At 39.3% G+C, this 26239-nt stretch overlaps 1 protein-coding gene across 1 annotated transcript in view; it reads left to right on the top strand.

Moving 5' to 3' along the window:
* LPIN2 (lipin 2) overlaps positions 1-20805 on the top strand; it is a 31067-nt gene extending 10262 nt beyond the window's left edge. The window contains exons 4-20 of the mRNA XM_084280579.1: positions 230-528; positions 3880-3987; positions 8203-8326; positions 8972-9293; positions 9531-9630; positions 10774-10961; positions 12142-12235; positions 12594-12663; positions 12772-12861; positions 13571-13653; positions 14742-14886; positions 15834-15982; positions 16441-16527; positions 18062-18214; positions 19249-19363; positions 20081-20184; positions 20496-20805. Of these exons, the coding sequence (XP_084136705.1) occupies positions 230-528; positions 3880-3987; positions 8203-8326; positions 8972-9293; positions 9531-9630; positions 10774-10961; positions 12142-12235; positions 12594-12663; positions 12772-12861; positions 13571-13653; positions 14742-14886; positions 15834-15982; positions 16441-16527; positions 18062-18214; positions 19249-19363; positions 20081-20184; positions 20496-20640 (2376 nt within the window). The 3' untranslated portion in view covers positions 20641-20805. The remainder of the gene's footprint in view (positions 1-229; positions 529-3879; positions 3988-8202; positions 8327-8971; positions 9294-9530; positions 9631-10773; positions 10962-12141; positions 12236-12593; positions 12664-12771; positions 12862-13570; positions 13654-14741; positions 14887-15833; positions 15983-16440; positions 16528-18061; positions 18215-19248; positions 19364-20080; positions 20185-20495) is intronic.
* The last annotated feature ends 5434 nt before the right edge of the window (positions 20806-26239 follow it).

The following is a 26239-nucleotide window of genomic DNA, read 5'->3' as shown; positions in this document are numbered from 1 at the left end:
TGTTTTGCTAGCAGAATATATCTGAAACATTAAGAATGCTAACATTAATTTCGCTGAACTTTTTGTATTCCCTCTAGTGAACCTGGTTCCCTCCTGGGTATCAACCTCATACCACTGGACTGTATGGTTTTATGTCTAAATATAGAAGGTTTAATCTGTAGCTGACTACTATCCTGTATGCAGAAAACAAGGTAAAAAAATAACCTGTTCTCTTTCTTTTTTTGCTTAGGAAAAGGTTCCTGCATATTTGGCAACATCTCCAATACCCACTGAAGACCAGTTTTTTAAAGACACTGACAATCATTTGAAATCAGGTGAAAATGAGAGGACGTGTGCAAGCTCAGAAATTCCACACACTGTAGAAACAGAGACTGTATTCACCCCAGGGTCTGTGAAAAAGAAAAAAAGAAGAAGAAAGAAATACAAACAAGATAGCAGAAAGGAAGATCAGATCTCTTCTGCTGGGACAGAAGAGATTTTTGAAATGGAAATAAGCTCAGATGATGAAAAAAGTGTTCAACCCCTAAGGTAAAGTATCAGATACTTGCTGAGGCTTTCACTCTCATCACTGAACCTTAAAAGGTGACTTGTACCTTTCCTCTATGCAGTTAATGTGTAAGTTTCAGTAGCCTTTTCCTTAAACAAACAAAACTTCAAACCATTGTCTTCCACATCTGTACAAAATCCTTCTGGTTTAGAAATCTATCAAGTATACTCAACTTCTGTGCAAGTTTCTTAGGCTGCTTAAAAAAATAAGCGGACTTAGCTTTTAGACAAAGCTGTTAAATGTTGTACTGTCTGAATCAGTTCAAGATTTGGTCTGGGAGTTGGCGAACTTTTTGGTGTAAGAGGATAAAGTATAATAGAAAAAACTCCTTCAGTATGGGTTTTCAAGGGAGCCCCAAATTTAGTAAGAGCCAGTCAAAAAAGTTAGTGCAACTGAAAAACATGAACCTGACAGATATCCCACCTATGACCAATAAAACACAAAACCCAAGCTTTGGAGTTTGAAATGTTTTCTAGAATGTCTGTGGTGTTCTTAGTTCATTTTCCTTCTTTTTTCATTGCCATTTGAGGTTTTTTCCTTTTTTTCCACTTTAAGAAAAGGAAGATCTTTGTTCAGTCTTGAGTGTGACAGTATTAAGCCAGCAATACCTTGTCATCATGAAACCATCAAAAATAAAAATAGCCATCATGTACAGGACAAAAGAAAATATAATCCTATGAATTGTTTATTCTTTGTTTAATAAATTATTACAAATCTATGAAGCATTTCGGAATGTCATGCCAATAATGTCTGTTTTCATCCAGTCTTTAAATTCGAATTGCTACTCAAAAAATTGTAGGTTTAACTGGAATGTCAAATGCTTAGTCATTGATGAACAGACCATGGTGTTTGCATAAGGGTTACTCTGGGTTGGGTTATTTGTACCCTTTAGAAAGAGATTGAAAAATCCTTTATTTGTAAACCACTTTTTTAATTAACAGAAACAGCAGTAGAAATGCGTTCTCAGAAGAGTGTTACAGTGGGAAGGGAAGATGGTTTTGTAAAAGAAGGTTGTTTCATCATGCATAAAGCAAGTAATTGCAGCACTGAAAAAATTCATTGTATTAGTGGAGGCCCAGAGACAGTAGGTTCATGGCTATGTGTTTGTTAATGGAGTTCACATGTGGGCTGCCAGGGCAGGAAATAAAACATTCATACTCTGTTTTCTTCCTAGCTAAAGCTAAAGATATGGTTGTAGAGAAAAGGTTCATAAGCTTTCTTTTCACATCCTGTGAATATCATATCAGCAAGTTTGTTTTGGTTGGGTTTTTGGTCTGTGTTTTTGGTTTGTTTTTTTTTTAAGTTATGAATGGGGGATTCTGGGGGGAACCAAATCAGAAATAGAAACTTAACTATTATTAGACATACTTGAGATTTCAAATTCAAACTGGGAAAGGAAAAGGGAGGATGACCGTCCAAAAGGAAGGTCAAAAATTCAGCTACAGGTACCAGTATGTAATGCCTTATCTAGTTCTATTCTAATGCAAAACAAGCTGTTTCCTGTTCCTTGAGAAAATCCATTTCCAAGTGTTTATGCAATTTTTTTTTAAAAAAAAAGTTCTTTGTCTTTTCTAGCTGTAGTTTAGATATGTTAGTAGTGCTGAACTGAATTAATAGCAGGTCTGAGATTACAGTGTGTACACTCAGAAATAAAGGACATTATTTCCTCCATTGCTTAAAGGTATTAGAGATAAAGTAGCTAACTGTCTCTAAAATTTTATATATGTATTTAGCCCATGTAAAGTGGGTAAGGATGAGAAGAAGCAATAGCATTGTTTATAAATGTTGCAGAATAAATAGCTTAGAATTGGTTCTGCGGCTCAGAGTTCTAAGTTGATGCATACTGATTTTTCCCCTCTTATTTTCAATAATATTTGACTATATTTGTATTTTTAATCTTCAGATTTACCCATTTACAGGTAAAATTTGATTCTTGATGCTTCTTATGAATTAATTTGGTTGCTAATTCCCAGTGATTAAAATCTGTGTAGTACCACCTGTGTGTGTCATCTTGTCCCCCTTTGAACTCCTACTATTAAGGACAATGTAATAATTTTTTCTGTGTTTACTTAATTGTTCAATAATATGTTTTTCCTCTTTTAAACATATATAGCACTGGATACAAAGATAGTATGAAACCAGTTTTTATCGCTGTTATCTTGGCTTATGAATGCAAAAGAGGTATGGTCAAGCTGTCATAATCAGGTTCCATAAGAATAATACCACTTGAATAAGAAGTGGAGCTATTGAGATGTTTCTAGGGTTCAGTATTTAGCATAGTCTAGACTGTCCTGCAAATGAAGTAGATACAGTACTGTAAGTGCACAGGGTCTAGTAGGCTGTACTGAGTAAGTGTGGGAATTCCGAGTATTTATGTATTTTAATAAGTAACACTAAAATATTTTCTGTTTTCCATCCATAAGAGAAACAAGTATTAGAATTCCAAAAAGTCCAGTGCAACTGTGCTACTAATTGAAGAAAAATACTTCTTCATTTTTTCTTTCAGTCGTGTTTAAAATAATTTGTATTGCATTTTACACTCAAATTCCATGCTTGACTGACTTGTGTTCTATCCTCTGTGTAGCCATGATGCCCTTGATCTAACCTGAGAACAAGTTAGCTGTACCCTGAGAATAGCTGTTTATCCAACTAAATTCAGATGGCTGTAAAAAGAGATTAGAACTACTTTGGATGGAAATACTTAAAAGGGACTTCTGTGTAAAATACAGTGCGTGCCTGCTCAGTGGGTCTTAACTGTTGGTTGGTTTCGTGGTGTTTGGGGGTTTTTAATTATAGATTTTGAGTAGACTTCCCAGTGCAAAACACACCCCCCTGTTCTGAAAAGTACAATACTTCTAGGTACTTGTAGTTTATATTAATTTCTAAACTCTTGGGTAAACTGTGAGGCACTTACCTTCCCCTGCTTTCTTACCAATTTTAACCTGTGAAATGTGCAGTCATGAAGTGCATTGTCAAAACCACCTCTTCTATTTAACTTCAGTGGTTCTAGGGTTACATAGTAAAAGCGATGTGTAAATCTGGGGTTTGGTAATATTAGCTGGCTGTACAGAGTATCATTTGTGCTACTGCAACTTCTTCAATATTAACTTACTATGTGTTGAGTAATAGATTTTTAAACTTGCAATATTTTCAAGCATTAAGGACTTAATATACGTTGTACTTGTAAAATTGTGTTGCAAACAATGAATTCTTAAAGATACACACGTCTTTCTTTTGATCTTGGATTTTTAATAACTTCTAAATAACTTTTCTAACTGAATTAGGAATGCAGATTTCTGATAGCCAACTTAATGTCTCATTTTTCTCCACAGAGGATCCTCAAATTCATCACCAAAAGGTGAAGAACAAAAAGAATCTTTGATTTATCACTCAAAGGATCATTATCCCTTATCTGATGGAGATTGGTCCCCTCTGGAGAAGTAAGTCACTTTGTAATGCCAGCAGATGTATCATGATAAATTATTAATCTTTTTAAATGAAAGTGCCTTTTTATTCATTCTTTCCCCCCCAATCTGTAAAACTATCAAATATGCCTAACTTTTCTGGTATCGAATGCAACATTTGATATTTACTTGGAACTTTGGGAACTTTCATCCCTACTGTATGTATTAAACAAAATATGTGTCTTCCCCCCCCCCCCCCCCCAAGTGACAACCCCCCCCCCACACTTTCTTATTAAAGTTCATCATGAAAGGAAGAAAATACAGCTAAGAAGATCTGTATAGGTTGAGAAGAATCTGGAAAACGAGTATGTTCCCTATGATTCACTCTAACATAAGCAACACTTGATGTTCCATAAAGCTGGTGTTGAGTAGGCAAGTTAGATTTTGTGAGGTGGAAGAATGTAAATTACTCAAGGTGAAGCTAGGTCATAAACCTGAATGACATTCCACTTCAGAACAGAAGATGTTCTGGTTACTGCAGTACTAACTCAGATACCAGGAACCGTATCAGTTACTTGGGATTCTTACAAATCACAAAACACAGCTCACCAGTCAGTTTGCAGTTACAGAGGTTGCAGAAATTGTTTATACATTTAAGCCCTTCAGTTTCTGTTGTTCATGCTGTTATATTCCTCTCTGAGTGTCCAGTCCTTTTCAGTTTTACTGAGGACTTCACCTCATAGCTGATACACTTGGTGTCAGCGAGGATTACTGATCAGCCTTGTGTAACAGACATTGTTGCACATTATTAGCTGCTTACTGTAGGTGCCCAGTCTCTGTGAATTGAGAGTAGTGTAGGGTAGAAGAGAGAGCTTTAGAAAATACTTTTTGGAGTGCATATACTCTCCCTGCTTCAGGTGTTTTCAGGGCTGTGGCCTCCATAGAGTCTGAATGTACCACACCATGCTAGGTGCCTGCTAATTGTCCCAGTGTGTAGCTTGCTAACGAAAGAAGCAGTCAGACAGGAAATCCCATTATTGTTCCTTTTTATGTTTTGGCCTGCCAACCATTCCTTAATTGACCTTGATGAGAGGTAGTCTTCAAATGTTCCCTAAAGATTTGTGGTTTGTGACTGAAAAGCAGTCACAATGCTTGACCCTGAGGATTGACCTTGTTTTGTAGAGATTATATCACCTAAATAATTGTAGCACAGAGGCTGACATTCATTTGCAGTTTATAAAAACTAGCCTACATAGTATGGTTCTTGTCTCTCTTCTTGTTTATATAAAGGGGATATTCTGCTCTAACTGCTTGTTTGTGCATGAGGGGAGATACCTAGGCTCTTTAAAGTTTTGGATTCTTTTAACAAGAAGCTATCCAGTACAGGTTGCAGTGTAACAGAGAAATGGACACATTTCCTTTCCTGCTTCGGTGAGGGGGGATTCTTTCTCACGTGAGCAGTCTAGGAGAAGAGGAATTTTGCATTTAATTATTTCTCATAAGCCATGAGTGAAAGATTCAATGATGTAACCATTGTACAGTGAAAATGAAATGGGAGCTTTAAATAACCTACTTGTTGGAGACCTGGAAAAGCTGTCTTTTGGTTGAGGTTCGTCATCTTGCTTGTCATAAGCCTTGCAGGAAGCGAAAGGAAGATAATAACCTGCCTCTTCTATGAGGACACTTCTGCTTATCCTACTGTCATGGTTTTACCCCAGCTGAGAGCCGAGATCCACACAGCTGCCTGCTCCTTAAAGGAAAAGAGCAGGGAAAGAGGGAAAGGAAAAGGAAGGGGCAAATAACAATCCCAAAACCAAGAAACTAAAAGGCCTGTGGGTTGGGATAAGGATAGTTTACTAAGATAACAGAAAGATAAAATATAACAATGCTAACAGGACTTTAGAGCAAAAAATATATGAAGCTGTTGATACACAATGCAGTTTCTCACCGAACCCACAACTTAGGCTGTGCCACCCAGAGCCATCCCAGAACCCGACCGTCCCCCCAAAACTGAGCGTCCCGGAGCCACCCCTGCTCTACTGAGCATGACAGAATTGGCATGGAATACTCTCTTTGGCCAGTTTGGGTCCCCTTGTCCTGGCTTTGCCCCTCCTTTCTCATGAATAGAGAAATGTGAAGAACTGAGAAAGTCCTTGACTGTCTGACAGCAACTAAAAACATCAGGGTGTTATCAGCACTGCTTCCATTTTAACTCTCAAACACAGCATTCCATCTGCTGCTGCAAAAGAAGTTAACTCCATCCTGACCGAAACCAGGACACCGACTCACTAGAATAAAACAAAAAAGCATAATCATAACCATTAACTCTTTAGATTCCATTAGTGTTCTTCCCTGTTTTAACAAGCAATGTTAGCATGAGTAAACAGACTCACAGATCACTTGGTTGGAAAAGACCTTTAAGATCAAAGACTAGGTCACTGACAAGCATGGGCCTTTTGAATAAGACTGCTCCCCAGGAATGGTAATGGGAAACTCCTACTTTGGGAGAAATGGAACAGACATAGGTTTTCAAAGCCCTGCAGTGTCAGTCATTTGCAAATATTGCTGAACTTTGAGTTAGGCTTATAAACAGGTTAATGTTTGCATAGCTTCCAGTTGACTTGTGATATAGATGGAAAAAATTATTTGGTATGTCAGGAAAATAAGTTCATATTCCTACTGAAAACACATGTATGTATGCATTTTCATCAGTGTCTCACTTGAAATAAGTCCTTCTAACAGTACAGAGAATGTAATTTCTGTAGCAAATTGTTAAAGGAAAGCCAAGGGCAAAAATCTCTAAATGTGTGTTCTTTTTGTGTCCCAAGATGAAGGGACCCCAAAAGAATATCTGGTCCAACCTTTCATAGGAAAGGGAGAGTAGATGAGATTAATCTTAGCACCCTGTCCGGTCACAAACTGAAAACCTCTTGTAATGGGGACCACATCTCTGGAAGGTTGTTCCACTGAATGATTATTCTCACTGTAAACAATTTCTTACATGAAGATGAAACCTTACCCAACGCAAGAAGCGCCAAGACCAGTCCTGCACCTGGGGTGACATAACCAAAGAGCCCCGTACGGTTTCGGGTCTGTGTGGCTGGGGAGCAGCCTTGCTGACAGGGACTTGAGGGTCCCGGTGGACAGCAAGGTGACCGACCATGAGTCAGCAGTGCATTGCTGCAGCAACAAAGGCAAATCCTATCCTGGGCTGCATCTGTGGGGTGTTATTAACAGAGAAAGTGATGTGATCATCTGGCTCTACTTGGTGCTGGTCAGGCCACACCTGGAGTCGTGTGTTCAGTTCTGGTCCCTACAGTTAAAATTCAGATATTCAGGTTGAGATATATCTATATATATCTCCGCCAAAAAACACAACCAAAAAACCCCACAAACCAAAAAACCAACACAGGCAAATCAAAACATGCTGTGAATGTCAAAGTATAAAAGGAGCAGCATTTCTATATTATGCAATATAATTTTCTTTTTCAAGAAAGGACAGACTCGAACACGTCCCTACACTAAATGCTATTTCACATGTTACTTTCTTTCATCTCTAAGATCATGAAAGCAAAATTATTTTGAAATAACACCTTTCTAGCTTTTCGTAGAGTGAGTTCTTTTGGCTTAAAAGTAGTCTTAGCTAAAGAAATTTTGGGAGATCTGTTTCTGGTTTATGGATAACTTACTATAGGAAAAATTGGATTGAGCTTTAAGAGGTCATGTAGTCCAAGCACATCTGAAAGAAGTTTTAAAGTAACCTTCTGTCTCCTAAGATACCTCATTAATGTTATTTTCCCTCCATCCAGGTCTGGTGTGTTTTCATGCGTTTGTGAGTTAGGTTTGCAGGACTTCTCCTACCCAGGTCTTGGCATAGCAAGCTTAAAATGCTATATTTTTACAGAAGAAACGAACTTAAAGTTGATTTCTGTCTGTTTTTTAGATAAATTTATTTGTTGTTTTTGTTTGAAAAGTGGAACATGGGTTAAGGGGAGAGCTATACCTACAGTGCGGATAGAGTGGAGCAATCTGTTTAGGGTGATCACTGTGTAAGTCCTTTAATGTGATTTTGGTTTTAACCTAATTTCTCACTGTCTGAAAACCCTGCTGGGCTTCTTGCCATGTTGCCGAATAATTGAAGCTCTGTTAAGCTGTAGAAAACTCTACCAATAGTAGCTGCACAACAAATGCATTTTAAACACTGTAGCTTTCTCTTTTCTTTCTTTTTTCCCCTCCTTGTTGATTTCCTAGCCCATTCTCTGAGCCAGTCTGCCCCAAAAGTGATTCAGAACTAGAAATTAAGCCTGCTGAGAGCTTGCTTAGATCTGAATCTCACATGGAATGGACGTGGGGAGGATTCCCAGAATCAACCAAGGTAAGTTTTTATTTATTGTCTTTAACTTTATGAACTGTGTTTTGGCGTATCTAACGTGTCCTAAGAGACGATTGGAAATGTACTGCTGCTCCTCGGAGTAATTCGGGTGGAACGGGGAATCAGCACCCTCTTGTGGCTGGCAGACAGGACGATTCCTGCGTTGAGAAGTTGGTGAGCAGAGTAATTCCAGAAAACCTAGCAGTAAAAATCATCTAAAACTTTTGAATCTTTAGCTAGAAACTGAAGAAAGCAAGCTTAGAAATTATTTTCCTTTATTTTAGGCTAAGTTTTAGTTAATTCCAGAGGATTGTAGCCTAGATAGAGTAAATCTGGCAGAAGCCCCAGTACACCCGCATTTATGTTTTTTTCTTGCCACGGTTTGGTCAAGTCAGCATTTCCTCTATGCCAGTTCCTTTAGTGGACTTGTGAACAAGCTAGCATGAAGCTTCTGTTGCAGGAAACTCTGCTAATAGGGTTGAACATGTTTTATGTTGATAAAATGTTTAAATTCTTCACTGGTTTACTTGTGACCGGGACTGGTACCGTGAGTAATGTTTTAATGTTTAGACCACAATAAAATAAATATGAAGTGAAAGGGCTGATTAGAGCTGGGGTTTTTTTTCTCCTTTTTTTTTTTTTTTCCAGATAAGCAAGAAAGAGAAACTGGAACATCCCAGAAGAGCTACCATTACTCCATCAGAGAAGACTCATTTTAGGGTCATCCTCAGTTCTGATGAAGTTGAAGATGATGATGATGTGAAAGATTCTGTCTGTACAGTACTGAAACCTGAGCCAAGAACTCATCCCCTGCTAAAGCAACTGGATGTCAAAGATTCTCTTGCTTCTGCAATCATAGAACCACAAAATCCCTTGCCATTAGATCCTGAGCATCATTCCAAATTGTTGGTGGACCCTTTACCAGAAACAAAGCCAACAGCAAAAACTGACTCTCCTTCAAAAAAGAAAGGTATATAATAAAACTCTTGATTTTTTCCTTCGGTGTGAGCAACCAAATTTGAGGCCATAGTGGAAAGATTAGAAATGTACATTTTCAATTTTTTCTGTTTAAAATCTTATTTGACTAAAATGGTAATTAATTTCTTGGATTTAAAAATGTTAAAAATAATCCTGAGTCTTCTGCAATTCTGTTTGTATTTAATGTGTCTGGATAGCTTTATCTTAGTAATCTTGTTAAAATTAACAGGGGTACACAAGCGAAGTCATCATCAGGGGCCTGATGATATTTACTTGGAGGACCTAAAAGCTTTGGAACCTGAAGTTGCAGCACTCTACTTTCCCAAAAGGTAATTTTGAATTAAGATCCTGTGGATCCAGGGCTATAGTATAGTTGCAGTATGTGAGTTATCAATCACATGTATGATTTAGATGTTTATGAGCCAGTTCTGACAAAAGAATTGGACTTCATGATTTTAGGCTTTTGTGGAGTAATCAGTACTGATCTCCTCCTGAAAATATTAATGATTTGGCAAGTAACACACCAAAAGATCACATGAGAGATTCATCTTTTGGAACCTGTATGTTCTGTGTGGGGGAAGGTTTAAGGTGCATGTGCATTTTGCGCCAGGACTCTATTTTGCCGTAGTCCGTCCTTAGATCAGTTTATTTTTTGCATGCCCTGTGCATCCCCTCCAACTTCTTTTTAATATCAAAGAAAGACCAAAAAAAAAAAACAACCAACCCCCCACCAGTTTTCACACAAGGCAGCTCAGTCAAAATTCATTGTTGGTTTGTAGGTTTGGCTGTTTTGGATTTTTTTAAATCAAAGCATTTTATACTCCTAAAATAGTCTCCAAAAGAATAATTGTATAGTAAGACCTTTGTAAAAATACAGCTTATGAAGGAAGAAGCATCTGTTGGTTTACATTTAGAATGATAAACTTTTCAGTACTTACTGATTACATTACTTGGGATCAAACTAGTAATTCTAACCTTAGATGACAAAGTGTCATCTAAATTTTCTGCTTAAACGGTCACCTTTCTTTTCTGTTGTACATTTTCCAAATACACAGTGTTCTAAAAACATCAAGCAATGTCCTTTTTCCTTTTATTCTTATTCTGCAGCTTTCTGGTAAAGACTGAGAAGCATAGTATTGTTCTGCTAAAATTGAATGTAGAGGATCTTTTCTTCATTTGAGTCTGATTTTCCTGCAGGCAGAAGAAATGTAATTATTTCCCAATTTAGGTGAATGTTAGGAGAACTGGAAACTGTCAGTCTTCTGGTGTTATGAAGGGGTGTGTGTGTGTATGTGTCTGTTCCTTGTTTTGTTTGGTTCTGAAATTATATTGTAAAATGATGTAGTACTTAAAAGAAATGGAACAGCCAGGTAATTATTTTTGAGTAATCATACAGTGTGATCTGTAATGTAAAATCTATAAGTTTCTTTTGTGAGTGGAATACTTAGGAAAATGTTACTTCTCTTGTTCAGTGATTCTGATCCAGGTTTCAGGCAGTGGGCAGAGTCAGATACCCTCTCTGGTTCCCAGTCACCTCAGTCAGTCGGAAGTGCTGCAGCTGATAGCGGTACGGAGTGCATGTCTGATTCTGCTATGGACTTGCCTGATGTTACACTGTCACTTTGTGGAGGTCTCAATGAGAACGGAGAGATTTCTAAAGGTATGTGAAAAACTAAACCAAACCCAGTAATAAAGCTCAGGCAGCTAAACAAATGAAGTGCTTTGAATGCTCTGATTTCCACCTTACAAAGCTTTGGCTTATTATTATGTTTAAGTTGAGAAACGGGAATGGATAATATTTCATTTTATCTAATTCACAAGCATTTGCCATGCAGAGATAGCAGAATTGAACCTCAAATTGATCAACAATGCTTGACAAGAAGTTTTGTCTCCTTTTTTTGCTACATACTGAGTATCCGACTAACTACTGTTATTTCTGGCAGCAGTTACTTGCTTAGTTAGTCCTACATAAGTCCTCACAGTTTGCATTCTTTCCAATTGCCTGATAACTTTTTTTTAAAGCAATTTAAAAACCCCTTTGATCATTGTGTTGAACTGCCTTTTGTCCTGCTCTTTTCCTATCCTAAACTTCTGTTAGCCTTCAGGTTTTTTACTAACTTAATATTCTCTCTTAATGCTCTGGTTATTTTTAATACTGAAATCGCATGCATTATTGAGGGAGCTTCTAGGAGGACATAATTTTCATGAACATGTACTGGAACATTTTTAGTATTACTTTTTTAATGGTCATCCAGTCTCTAATGCATCAAGTGAAATTTATATGCATATTAATAAAGGCTCAGAACAGCTCTTGTTAATGTGATAGTAATATTGGAAGTGATTTCAAAAATTTACCTCTCCTGGCATGGGTCTTACACTAAATCATTCGTTTCTGCAAATATGTATAGTCACTAGTCATGAAAATTCTGTTAATAGTTGGTGATTTAAAAAAACTCTGAAAAGCTGACAGCATCCTTCCACTTCCTCTTCAGTGTACTATGTAGATCCCTTACCTGCCATAAAAATTTTTTACAGAAAACTTACTTAGATAATTGTGGCTCTCTTTTTCCAGTGTACAAACTGAACTAGCTCCTACTTCCTCCTTATTATTCCTCTTGTAATTTCTTAATTCTTACTGCTGTGACTGTTGAAGTAAGTGATATGATCCTTTCCCTGTTTCTGAGGTGGCTGTCACAAGACTCTTGACAGGTAGGCCATGTTAGTGATCTTGAAAGATCAGCAGACACTAAATGACAGAATGCATTTTACTAGATAGAAGCTAACTAGAGGTCTTGGGATTTTATATTATTGTTTTTAACTAAAATCTGCTTCTATTACAGAAAAATTCATGGAACATATTATTACTTATCATGAATTTGCTGAAAACCCTGGACTCATAGACAATCCTAACTTGGTAATAAGGATTTATAACAGGTAAATGCTTTACATCATGTAATTGGGTCACAGAAGATCTCACTTAAAATCTCCTCTTTAAAGTGACTGTGTTTTTCATCTTCCATTGGAATTTGTACTTTTGGTGAATCTGTTAGTCTCAAAGAGAATGATTCTGAGCTGAAGATCTGTGTTAAATGTAGTTTTAACAAAAGCAAGATGTTTTTTCAGCAACTATTGCTGATGTTGAATTGTATATACTAAAATAAGTCTGCAGAAAACTTTAAGTTGTTGGCAGAAAATAAATAATTTCATCAACAAAAAGACAGTTTTGCACACTGATACTTATTGATCTCTAATCAGGTTTTGTAATTTATATCAATAACATGTTTTAAAACAGGTACTATAACTGGGCCTTGGCTGCTCCTATGATTCTGAGTTTGCAGGTGTTTCAGAAGAGTTTACCCAAGGTAAATAGATACATGTATACTTTTTAAAAAAAAATTCTATGTAGTAACACATGGTTATCTCTTGGTTTTGTTTTTCTACACAAATTAATAACATGCCTAATTTTTCAGGCTACTGTTGAGTCTTGGGTCAAAGAAAAGATGCCAAAGAAATCTGGAAGGTGGTGGTTCTGGCGCAAGAGAGAAAGCATGACTAAACAGGTGACCTTTCCTTCTTCCCTTAGCTGTTAAAGGATGAAAAAAGTGGCAAATTGTCAGAAATCCCTCAGAACACTGCATTTTGTATAGCAATATGTCACTGATTGCTAGGTGAGAGCTTACTCAGTGTTGCAGTAGCTGCTTCTCTATATTTAGTCTGAAGTATCACATCTTTATTTGCTGTACTAGTTGCTTCCACAAAAGTTACTGTACTCATCTGTTGCACAATGTTCTCAAAATTCTTGTTTCTAAGCCATAAGGAGCTGTCAAAGCTACTCCTCAGTTGCTGCAGTGTGTTTTAGGAATTATACACAAATAAGTAAGTAGGGACTGTGCTGCATGATAGATCTTATGCTGACATACCAGATGTTAGACTAATTTAAGCTTTTTGAACTCTGAGGATGTGCCTTAAATTTACTTTTCCCCAAAAAAAGTGAGTTTTAAAAGCGTAGAGGTTGACAGCTCCTTTTGTACTCAATTCATCATGTTAAACTCGTAGTTCTCAAGTTCTGGTGTGCAAAATTTTGTTTCCTGAAATAGCAAAAAGCTTTAATGGATCTTTTATTCATAAGCATCTTTCTGTTAAGTAACTTAAGGAATGAACGTTTCTGATACTTCATGTAGTTTATGTGCTGTATTGATAGCTATTTGCTAAAGGTGAACTATGAATGTCTAAAATGTTGATATGTTTTTTATTATCATGTTGTTTTAGATACCAGAGGCAAAAGAAGGGAAAACTGAGACACAAAGTGCAAGTGAACTGCCAGCAACTATAAAAGAGCAAGTTAATAGTAGGTGTGTTCCTGTCTGAAGACTATTTTGTGGACTGAATAGTGTTTGGGTTTTTTTTTTTTAAATTAAGAATTCAGTAGAAATTTACTGTGGGAAGAAACATTTTCCTTCTAAGCTACTGAAGAGAAACCAGATGTGTTTGGCAAACAGTTCAGCCACATAATGGGCAGTAAACCCTGTAGGAACTACAGATACACTACAATTATTTAACTCCTATTGTGTTTACTACTTAAATCGTAACATAACTGACAGAACAGCAAAGACATATATGGTAACCTTGATCACTGGGCCACTACTCTGTAAATACAGTGGTATTGTTTCTGAGGTATTGTTTGTGGGTGGGTTTTTTTGTAAAAGCCTAACGTTGTATGAATAATTTAAACCATGTGTGATTTTTTTGTAACATTAAATAATTGAAACAATAAAATAGCATTAATTACATTACAGTGCACAAGTTACCCAAGATTATGATTGAAAACTATTTAGCACAAAACTCTCCCAGTCTTGGTAATTTATTACACATACTCATATTCTCCCATGATTTTAAAAAAACATTTGTAAGTGGTATTGGTGTCTTAAAGATTTAAGAAGCTAAATATATCTTGATTGAATACTTAACAAAATTAAATGCTTTTAATCTTAAAATCTCTAATCAGCAGAGAAGTGAGTGAATAACCTTAAAAGGTGAGCTACTCCTCTTATTCCCCACAGTTTAAGTTGCATAGTGTCTATGTCAGCTTTTAAACAAAAAACAAACCTCTGTTACTCGTTCAGTATCCCTTTTCATCTGCAGTTTACCTGTCTGATCAACACAGCATTAGTGATCGCTTGACACTGTACTAAACTCACCATGTCTGGAGCCAGCTAGTAACAGAAATATTAGAGCTCTGCCAATACTAGCGTGCCTTACGACTCTTACTTGCTTATTGGCATATGCTGGCTTTAGGCACTCACTGGGCCTTGTTAATCCATGCTATCAGGCTGGTAGCAAATCCCCAACATAAGCAGAAATTATTCTTGTGTAAGGATCTTAGCCTGTTAAAGAGAGTTTTTCCTGTAGCTTACGTTTGTTCTGGTTGATGTCATGTTAGACCTCCAGAAGATGATTCTTCTAGTGATGAAGCATCACAGGAGTTGAAGGAATCCCTGAAAATAGATTCTGCCCCAGTAGATCATCCAACCCATGCAAGTGTTACGTCTTATAAGAAGTCACTTAGGCTGTCTTCGGACCAAATAGTAAGTGGCATGCCTTTCTTGTGCATAGGATGCTTCATAATTCACTTTTTGGATAAAAGTTCAAGTTTTTCTGCATTGTGAAAGTGACGTAAGTCCATTCCACGGAGTATAGAATTCATAGATTTCATAGAATTGAATTCATAGAATTGTAGGGGTTGGAAGGGACCTCGAGAGATCATTGAGTCCAACCCCCCTGCCAAAGCAGGCTCCCTGGGACATAAAAATTATCTTGGGCTTACTTTTCTAGCAATATAAAAAAGAAATGGGGAAACTGAAAAAATAATTAAAAGTGCTTTCCAGTGCTTGCTTGGGCAACTGCAGTGACATTTTGGTATTCTTTTTCTTCTGCTGTGTTTTTTAGGAATCTTGGTTTGGATTAAAAAATAATTTCTTAGAAAATACTATAATTATAGTTCTGTATTAAGTTGTTGCCAGAAGAGCGACAGTTTGGGTATCTTAGGATCTTAACAGTCTAGTAATGTACATTTAAATTGGTGTGCAGTTTATTCATTGCAGTCTGACTTAAAAGTTTGTTCTGGTACTGCCTAAATACAAATTCTTGGGAAAGAATTTTGAGGAAAGTCTCCACCAAGTAGAAAACACTATTGCATGCTGTAGCAAACTGTGAGTTCTGGTTGGTAGTACTGTAAGTTTACTGTAGTAGCAAGAATTAAAGTAGCAGAGAGCCAAGTACCTCTTAGTGTTGCTGCAGCCAGTGCTGCTGTAAGCAGATGTAGGAGCTGTGGACAAACACATGTACCCAGATGACCAAACAGATTCTACCAGCTAAACTGTACCAGTGTTAAACCATGGCTCGCTTTCTGATGAGGTAATCAAAAGAGGTGAGGAAGAATATACAAGCCACTTTCAGTAGGTCATTTATGATTCTAAGCATTTTGTAGTGAGGGCCACTTTTCTATTTTCAATTGCTTTGGTTTGTTCTAAAGGCAAAGCTGAAGCTCAGAGACGGCCCTAATGACGTTGTGTTCAGTATTACAACCCAGTATCAGGGGACGTGCCGTTGTGCGGGAACAATATATCTCTGGAACTGGGATGATAAAATCATCATTTCAGACATCGATGGAACAATAACCAAGTAAGTATGATTGCTCATGCTTTCCATTTCTCTTATGATATTGTCTTGCTTTATTGATCTTATCCTGCTTTTCAAAAGAAGATAAAGAAACTTGATTTAAGAAGACTATTAAAAGATGTTCATTAACAGTCATGAAAAATACTCTGATTTTAATTTGTACTTGCATTTGCAGCAAAACTAGAAATAGTCTTTTAGAAGAGTAACACAAGGGGGATAGTGTTTGCCATGTGGCTGTTGCACTTGCAGTTAGACTTTTTTAGGTTTAGCAGCCATAGGTTAACTTGGAAACTGAATCATGCTGTATGGCCACACTTACTGCTCTGTCTGGAGTAGCAACCGGTCAGGACCTTCTGCAGAGATATTTCTGTGCATACTTGCTGTGAATTGTACAGTCATTAGTGGTTGTCTTTAACAAAATGTGGATTCTTAGTATCAGCTATCTCTGATTTGGCTTTTAGGTCGGATGCTTTGGGACAGATCCTCCCTCAGCTTGGCAAGGACTGGACTCACCAGGGCATTGCAAAACTCTACCATTCCATAAATGAGTGAGTATGTAAGCTGTGAAGCAGTGAGAGGTTTCTGGAAGTTGGGAATTAATGGGTAGGTAATTGGATTGCTGTTAATAATTATGCAGTCTATTACAATTTGTTGGTCTAAATGTTGGGAAGTGAGCCGCTACTACTTCTGTCATTCACAAACAAAACTGGGTGGGTTTTTTCCCCATATATATCCTTTTACAGAAATGGAAACTACCACTTCTACTAGTTCCCTTCTCAAATGTCTGGGTTTGCATTTTAGTTCTTAAAAACTGTGTATAATATTTTTATGACTACAGAAGAAAGCCATCATAGCAATATTTTCTCAAATGGCCAAGCATGTGGCTGTTTCCACTGACTCTGGTTGGTCACAAAGCCTGTTACAGACATGGTACGAGTTCAAACTAAAAGTGTTCTTCCAGTGCATAAATTGTTTGTGGCTTAATGCCTTTGCTGCCAAACACCAAAATGGAAATTTCCCTTCCCCTGTCTGTGTTGGTCAACTGAATGCGCTCACCCTGTTATCTATAAGAACCTGTGGAGGCAGCCTGTGTGAGAGGGGAAGGACAAGGAAAGATGACTTCCTCTTTGTGGCAGTGATGAGGTGTTTGCTTAGTTCAAAAGTGCTGTGAACCACACCCTTTGCAAAGGTACTGCTTATCTAGGAGGTGCATAGCCTTATAATAATTAAGTCCAGTAACTTTTTTTCTCCCCTTTCAGATTTGGTCCTTTGTTTAGCAAGCTATTAAAAAATACATATATAGTGATACCAGAAATAATAATTGCTACTGAGGACCACAAGGCGATCAACTGTTAAACACTTCACAATCCTCTTAAAATAATCATCTTTTATCTTGAAGTTTAGTAGTCTTGCTTCCCCAAAAATATTTGGGCTCTTGGAATCTTTTGTCAACCTTTGCTCTGTTCACGTAGAGCTAAATTTTGTCTGTGGCCCCTTGTGGTCCATGGGAGATACAGACTAAAAGTTCAGGTTCTTCAGTGGGTAATAGAAGAGTAGTTTTGGAATTATTTGCCAAATTGAATCAGGTCTTTGGAAATACACATAAACACTCACGCCTTTCCTGCTGGATGTAACTGTACAAGTCTGTGTAACAAACAAATGTTTGGGGCTTCGTGAGTGCATCTGGTTGTCAGTCCTTCACTCTGCACTGCAGATTCTGCCAACAACCTGAAAAAATCCACCAACTGAGAGAGGAGATCTGGCATCCAGTAGTATATTATGCAGATAACTGAAATAATTGCTCTCATCCTACAGCTGGGCTAAAAAAAAGCTGGATAAACCCACTGTGGCACTCAAACACAGTCTAGTCTTGTCTGATTGTGTAATCTGAGTTTGGTCATCCCTGCTCCTTGCGCACTTCCCGCTTCTTGGGTTTGAGCGATGTGATTAAGTCTTTCCCTTGTGTGTGTCCAGAGCACTACAACAAGTCAGTACTTGACCTGGCATTGCTGTAACCAGGCACTGTGCTGGCAAAGGGACTTTTCAGCAGGAGTATGAACTACATTGATGATTCTTTTCTAGAAATGGCTACAAGTTTCTGTACTGTTCTGCCCGTGCCATTGGGATGGCGGATATGACCAGAGGGTATCTACACTGGGTAAATGACAAAGGAACAATTCTCCCCAGGGGTCCTCTCATGTTGTCCCCCAGCAGTTTGTTTTCTGCGTTTCATAGGTAAGTGTGTGGGGCTCCATACATCTGTTCCCTTCCCATCTCAGAGAAAGAGGCAGAGTCAAAAGATAAGACTTGCTGACCATTACATCTGTAATCAAATGCTCCACCCTGTGTGAGATTTGCTGTTGAGACCTGAGGTCCAGCTAGGGAGTATTTATAAGCTACTTGTTTTGTCTGAATTTCACTGGTAGTAAGTATACTTTTGTACATGTGGGCATGTTAGAAGCTGCTACCAAATACAAAATACCAGTCATAGACCAGCTCACAGAATACCAGTAATGGGGCAGCTTATTTTGCTGTAGTTCTTTTAGTCCCTGACTGATTACTGCTAGGATCTGTTTATATTGGTGTAATCATGTCTTTTCAAGCATAGCTGTGAGGATCATAATGCAGTGCTGTTTACACAAGGCAGAGGGAAAAGAGAAAAAACTTAGAGTCCTAAACAACCTTGTGATATTGGGAGTGCTCCATATAAGGCTACTTAAAAAGCAACATGGAGTTTTAGCTACAGTTTAGCTCACCTGATCCTTGGAACCAGACATAGTCTACCCTTCTTGACAGGAAGAACTAATAGTGGAAAAAATCTTTTTTGCTTTGGTTTTCATAGTAAAAAACAACTGATTCACAGCGAGCAATGACAGCAACCTCCATTAAGGTCACTAAGAAGCCTTCTGCACTCTTCAGGGATGGGAGTTGTAACTAGCTTAGGGGTATTTGATTTGGTTGACTGGTTCACATGGTCACCTACAAGAGAAGCAGTTTGTAAACTGCATTCACAGCTGGGAATTTTGGCACATTTACTTAGCCTAGGCTAAGCAGTAGCTTCACCTATTTTTTACTCTGGATGTTGGAAAACAAAGAATGTTTTATTGTCTGTTTTAGCATTCTTGGAAAGCTACTAGCCAACATCTATGTAACTGGCTACACTAGGATCAGGAAGCAAAGAGAATTTAAATATTTGGATAAATGGGGGAAAGGAGGTTACCCTCTATCAAATCATGATTTAGAATTTGACTGTTGAAATTTTATTTTAGGGAAGTAATAGAAAAGAAGCCTGAAAAGTTCAAAATCGAATGTTTGAATGATATCAAGAATTTGTTTGCTCCCAGTAAACAGCCTTTCTATGCTGCTTTTGGAAACAGGCCCAATGTAAGTCTGCCCCTTTTTAATTGAAGGGTTAAAATGCATGAAGCACTCAGGAAGCAAAGGAAAAAGGCTTTTCTTTTTGTGTCTGCTTAAATTTGAATAAGGAAATGGGACGCTGCTGCTTTTATGGGTTTGGTCAGGAAAACCCACGTGCAAATACTGTAAATAAAAGCTATGAGAAGAGAGAACTGCTTGTGTGAGGTTACAGAGATGGGTTAGTGTTCTCAGGACTCTAGGAAATGTCGGCCACCTGTTCATGTTCTTTTTCAGCCTTTTTGATGGCTTTATGACCTAAGAGTGTGAATTCAGTGCTCCTCAGTCTCGAATCCTTTCTCCTATCATACGGTTCCTGTATTTTCTGTGCAGCTTGATGCTGTCGTAATTGAGCTAGAGAGAGAGTGAGGGTGCTGCAAGAGGAGTATTGTCACAAGGAATGGTACCATGCAGTGTGTAGTGTTTGTGCATGTTTGTGGTCCCAGGCTTGGGAACAGGAATTAAGGGGCTTGGGGGGGAGGGGAATATTTTGCTATTGGGGGGTGTGTGTTTAGTTTTGGTTGGGTTGTTGGCTGTTGTTTAGGGATTTGGTTTGGTTGGGTTTTTACGGGGAAATTTCACTGTACCCTTTGTGGATCAGCTTTTCTTATTACTTCAAGAAATCTTGTTGTATCACATTCAATAAGGAAAAGTTTAAGCCTGTGCTTTTGTTGGTGCTTTTTGCAGGATGTGTATGCCTACACCCAAGTGGGAGTTCCAGACTGCAGAATATTTACTGTGAATCCAAAGGGTGAACTGATCCAAGAACGGACTAAAGGAAACAAATCTTCGTAAGAGCATTTTGTTATTTTAGCTGAAGAAAGAGTTTAGGAATGAGATTACAAAATAATTGCAATTATGACCATGATTTGATCTCCTTTTACATATAGCACATCAAATTCTTATTTGCCAGAGACTTACAGGTTTGGATACTTGGCTGAAACTTTTTGAAAAGAAAAGAATAAAAGTGGAAATTGCTTCCGCAGTAGTGGTGCCTTATTTTGACTGTAACTTTCTAGTCTAGACTTCCAAAGCTCCTTCTTGGCTGCAGTTGAACGGGGACTAGACTGTAAATAATGGTCTCTCTTCTTTTTCAATATAGGTATTGCAGACTAAGTGAGCTTGTGGAACATGTGTTCCCGTTGCTTAATAAAGAACAGAGTTCTGCATTTCCATGCCCAGAATTCAGCTCCTTTTGCTACTGGAGAGAGCCTCTTCCTGACCTTAACATGGACGACCTGGCCTGAAAATCACTCTTTGCCTAGAGGTGGAATTTCATATTCAGCTACTCAACTTCAGTTTAGATGTGAAGAATTTTCTCAGTTGAAGATGCTGATACTGGTACCATACGTCTTACGCAAGAAATCACTTTAACTCTGGTGGATTAACGCAGAGAAAATGCAAGGCTGCTGTCTACTTTTGCTGGGGGTGGGGGGGTGGGAGGGGGGTTGCATTTTTGTTTTTCCTTATTGCTTGTCTTTTATATACCTGTTCTAAGGCACTTGAAATTGGCCTGTCATTGATGGTCATGGTACCAGAGTGCTTCAGGGCAGCTAAGTGCTGAGGTGAACTATGACTTTGCATTTTCATCAATACAGATTGTATTGTAAACATAGAATTATTTTTTTTTTCCTTTCATATTAGTCTTAATAGTATATTTTCTAAAATGAAGCCAAAAAGTGTATGGAAACTGCCAAATAGAATGTCAGACCTATTAGTAAGAAATGTCTGATCATCTTCAGATGGGCAATCGGGCTGTTTCGAAAGGGGCCGGAGCCGAAGACCAGTGTGCTCTTTCTCAGCTGAAGTACAGGAAGCGCTTGGACATCCCTAAGCCTGCCAGACTCTGGAGACAGAAAATTCCTCTCTAAATGTAAATATGCCCTTGGTCACGTGTACCAGACTCTGCTTCTAGAATTCCTGCTCAAACTAACTCTGCTTTATTACTTTTTTTTAACGTGCAAAGCTTAAACTGTTTCAGGAGCTTGTTAAAGTGAAAGTTATCTTCAGGTACTTGTATGGCTTTTGTTGTTTTCAGGCTGTGCTATGTCATGATAATTCTCCCATTGAGGAAAATCTTGGGATATTTCTGTTAGTTTTGGAGAGCTGGCATTTTTATTTCCTGTTTCAACACAGAGATGATGCATATGTTGTGTGTATGCTGTGTAGGCCAGTAAAACATATGTACAGATTATATTCAGGGAATTGTAATACTTAAAGAATTATGTATTTAATTTTTTAATTGTCTGCTGCAGGTCTTTCCATAATTCTGTATTGCGAGTTTTCAGTAGCTGGGAGGAAGTGCAGCTCAGTAGTGAGATTCCAGGTATGAGAATGGTTAAATGCTGCATAGCAGAAGAAAACATTTATTTTAATTTATTTTAATTTTTTCCTTTGTTTTTTTTTTAAGTTTTGGGTTCATAAACATCACGCTGGTCATTGTTGTAGGTTCAGATCAGAGCCTGTGAACAAATTACATTCCAAGCATAGTGTTTATCAGTGGCAAAAGCAACTAATATTTCTCTCTCCAAAAATACTTGAAGGCAAAGGTAGGTCTGGTTTTTAAGGTGAGTTAGTGCATTCAACCTCCTCTGGACAGGTGTGTTGTGAGAATCTATTGTTCCACCAGCCCAGAGGGCTTAAGGACTGCACTCATTTAAATGTCATGTAAGCATCAATCATTGAATCATCTGCTCTGGGCTTGCTGGGCACATGGTCTCTTCTGTCACTCCTTGAGAGTGGGAAAGGAAGCATAACTATCTGTCACAGTGTGCCATGCCTGTCAGTGAGCTGAAAGGCATCCTGGCTCTCCTGCAGTGAGAGCACTCCTGTCTGTGACTCTTTCAGCAGATTCTTGGTCCTGTCATCGATCTGCTCAGTGTTAATGTGGATTTCAAAGGATTCAACTCAAAGGATACTTTGCTCTTACTGATTATTTTTATTGTCAGAAGCTTACAAACACAATTCTTTTTTTTTTCTTCCCTTTCCTTACCCTCTGTTCCACAGATTTTTGTTACAAACTGACATTTTCATGATCACCAAGTGCTTTGAGTATCAATAGGATTTGAGCTTTTAGGTTACTTAAATACTTTAAATGAGAATCCAACGTAGTAAAGTATTTTAATTACAAGATGAAATAATCTATCTAAAGATTCTATTTTACCTAAAGGGAGTGAAGCTGTCTCTCCTAAAAACAGTCCTTTGTGGATGTCAATTTTTTCTTCGCCATGGTTACTTTATTCTTGGTGGCCCTGGTGTTACACAGGTTTTCTAAAAATAAAAGCACTTTGTGGAACCAGGCTGGGTTTCCAAATGTCCAAATGGGGACAGGTTGTTACCAAGGTTTGGCTGGATCATCTTGGTTGAGTTTTTTGATTATTTTTTTTTTTAAACTTGGATAATATTTGTTTTTTCTCTTCAGCCCCATTCATCTTCTCAGACTGTCCCAAAGATAAACTGTGGACTTTAAGTTGTGGACTTGAGTAACTGAGCAGTGTGGAAAAACACTATGGGGCGCATCTCCAAACACATGTATGAGTTAAGCTGGTGTGACTGGGCAGGGAGTTGTGTGGTTGTTGAGCTCCCTGTTCTGCTCACTGCCTGTTTTATGTTCTGGGGGTGTCCAAAAAGTTGCTTAGTTAGAAAATTTGCTTCCCCTCCCCCCCCCAACAGCTGCAGTTCTGAGGTTTTGGGTTGGGGTTTTTTTGATAAAATGTGAAAGTGTTCTCCCAGACCCCTGCTGCGAGCGGAGCGGGGCGGCTGCTTGGTTTCTCTTAAATCCAGCTTGTGTTTGGAGCTTTTCAGACCCTTTGTCCAACCCAGTTTTGGGACAGAATCTGGGGGCGCCCGACCTGCCGCTGCGTCCCTATGTCGTGTGTGAACTGCTGCGCACTTTACTGACTCTGCCGAACCGCGAGCCCGCGCTGCGGTGTTCAGACGAAGCGGGGTAAATCAGAGCTCCCCATTAGCCCGTCCTTTGTTACCCGAGTCGAGAGCAGTGGCCTGAAACTCGTGTTTGAGAACACGTTGCGCTGTCCTGGCACCTGGCGCAAGTGAAATCATTCTTTCTGTGAAAGAGGAACCTCTCAGCGTGGGCGCGCGTCGGTGCGCGCACACCCCTGTTAAGACTGTGTTGTTGAGGATGCAGATCCTCTTAGCATTGAAACCGTGTCAGAGGCTGAGTCGATGACGCTTATCTGGGAATAAGTAGATAAGGAACATTGCAATTCAGAACCTGTTAGTGACTTGGACATTACCCATTTCTGCAGTGATTTGAAGATCAGTAATTTAAGTGGTACACATTTCTGGGTGATTTTTTTTTTTTTTGCTGTTGTTTTTTCTACTGTACCAAGCATGTTCGTTCTTCACAGGGTTGGGCTGTCATCCCTAACAGTATGCAATTGCATGTGCAGTCTTGGCTCATGTATCCTTAGCTTCCCATCATCGGTATACTCCTCCTAAACCCTTCCTTTTTTGTTTGTTTGTTTGTTTCAACTGGAAAAATTTTAACGCTTGTGTCAACTCCATTATGGAACTTCTGAAGCAAACTCTGAATCTGCTTATGGTAAAGGCGAAAGAGATGAGATTTCATGTTGGTATTTCATACAAGTTCTCTGGAAAAGGCTGTTGTGTGACCCAGAGTCGTTTAAATGACTGTAATGCAAGTTGATAATGAGACCTCAAAAATACACAGCGAATCTGAGATGCCTTTAAAGTGTCACTTTTGCCTGAAGAAGTTCTATTTTCCAGAGCTATATTCTGCAGGATGGAATGACATTGTTTTGGCTGTTTGTACAGTGTTAATTACTTCCAGATGAAAGTAAAAAAGTTGGTTTGCTTTGAGGGTGGGAAAACTCTCTTCAGTCATTTGTTTCATATTTACGTTGAAGATGGGGAGCACTTGATCGTTAAGCACCCCGATCACTAATGAGGTGGCGTGTTGGAAATGTCGGTCTGTGATCATGCCAATACAGTGGGTTTCTTTGAGACAGGACTGCCTTGGGTACGGTGACCCACGCCTCAGTGCAATGTTATCGATGTTCGGAACAACGTTATCACAATAAACAACCGGAAACAAAAACCTTCTTCACTTTGTCTGTGGGAGTTTTGTTCTTGTTTTGCAGAGTTAGGAAATGCAGGTTTGTTTTAGATCCTCTCTGACACGGAATTGAAGTTGTTCTCCTAAGGATTGTGATCCGTTTGCTTTCTCTCACACTGAGTTAACTTTTTTCAGAGGGTTCATACAATTGATAAAGAATCGCTTACCAGATCCGTATCGTGTGCCCATACTGGGTTGTAACCCCAACCAAGAAGCAGCCATGTGTTGGTCTCTCAGAACAGCAGGTCGCAGATGCACAGCTCGGCAGTACACGGGCTGCCTTGAGGAGAAGCACAGAATTGTAGGGGTTGGGAGGGACCTCAAGAGATCCTTGCAACCACGCAGTTCGAGCTGAATCCGCCCTAATTTGGAGTTTTATTCTAATTCCACTGAAGTTCGCTTTTTCCTTTCAAGGCAAAGAGCCTTTGCCTTCCATGACAGCTGTTAACTTGTGTGAGGCAATTATTGTGAGACTGCCCTGAAAAGGGGCCTCGGGCTCTCAGCAGAAACTCATTCTTATGGCCTCTTGCTGGATCCAGCAAATGCAACTAATGAGCAGCCCCCCTTAGAAAATCCCAGTGGTTGTCACATGTGACACCATGACATCATAGCATGGAGGATATTGTTCCTTCTGATCCATTCCTGGATGTGTTTAAAAAAAGGGTAGATGAGGTGCTTAGGGATATGGTTTAGCTTAGGACAGGAATGGTTGGACCTTAAAGGTCTTTTCCAACCTTGTGATGCTGTGATTCTGCAGTGTGTCATCCATGCTGCTGCACCCACACACTCCCCCGGTGCCCAGGCACAGAGCTGGCTGCTAGTGTTGTCCCCTCTGCAGTCTCTGTTGGGTTTCCCTGGTGATTCTGCCCTGCTGGGGTGTGTCACTCCTTGCTCCACCCTCCCTTCACCGTCGCCTTTCAGCCTTGCACTGCTGCGGTTGGGAGGTTCCTGTGGCTCCCACTTGCTGCAGCTGCTGGTGGAGCTCTGGGCCTGGCGCTGAGCTGAGCTGCGAGGCAGCTGGCAGATGTCCTGTGTGCTGCACCAGAGGGATGGGGACAGTTCAGCACTTCTGGAGGTTTCACAGTTGGACACAGCAAGGGTGTCTGGGTCATTGGCCTGGCAGGGGCAGTTGCTTCTGTGCAACAGGTTTTCAAGACATGACGATACCTGCGGCTTCTCTTCTCCCCTCACCTTAGACAAATCAATCACACCTGCAGTGCCGTTTCTGCCCCGTACCGGAGGTGCCCAAGCCCCCTCTCATCGTGCAGGGGCTGTAGCAAAGAAGAGCAGAAAATCTCTGCCACTGTAGCCCTGTGCCATATTTTTCTTCACAGCCAAAGTGTTTGTTGGCCCAGCCTGAGGCCCCAGACTCGCATCCTGTGGGAAGGTCTCCTGGCCAAAGCACCGTGGCAGCAGCCTGCCTCAGCGGGAGAATTAACGCTGCGTAAGAGCAAGGACTTTGTGTTTCTGTGAAAGGCAGTGAGTGCTTTAATGGGGCACAGTTAACTCTGGGATAATTAGAAGCAATGCTCAGCCACTGCCCCAGGACTGCTGCCCCAGCCTCTGCTTGCAAGGCAGTAGCCTGGATGGATAGAGATTTGGCTAAACATTCTCCTTCAGCCTGCAGTCCTCTGAATTCTGCTTCAAGGGCTGGGTGGCTGCTGCTCTCACCCTGGCACCGAGCAGGTATATCTCATCTCCTTCCTTTTGTCCCAGGCTTTTCCTGACTTCTCCTTCCCCTTCCTACA

This window comes from Gallinula chloropus (genome assembly GCF_964237585.1).
Source record: "Gallinula chloropus genome assembly, chromosome: 2".
In the NCBI taxonomy this organism is placed as follows: Eukaryota; Metazoa; Chordata; class Aves; order Gruiformes; family Rallidae; genus Gallinula; species Gallinula chloropus.
Note: the sequence above shows the minus strand (reverse complement) of the source record. Positions and strands in the feature narration are given on the sequence as shown.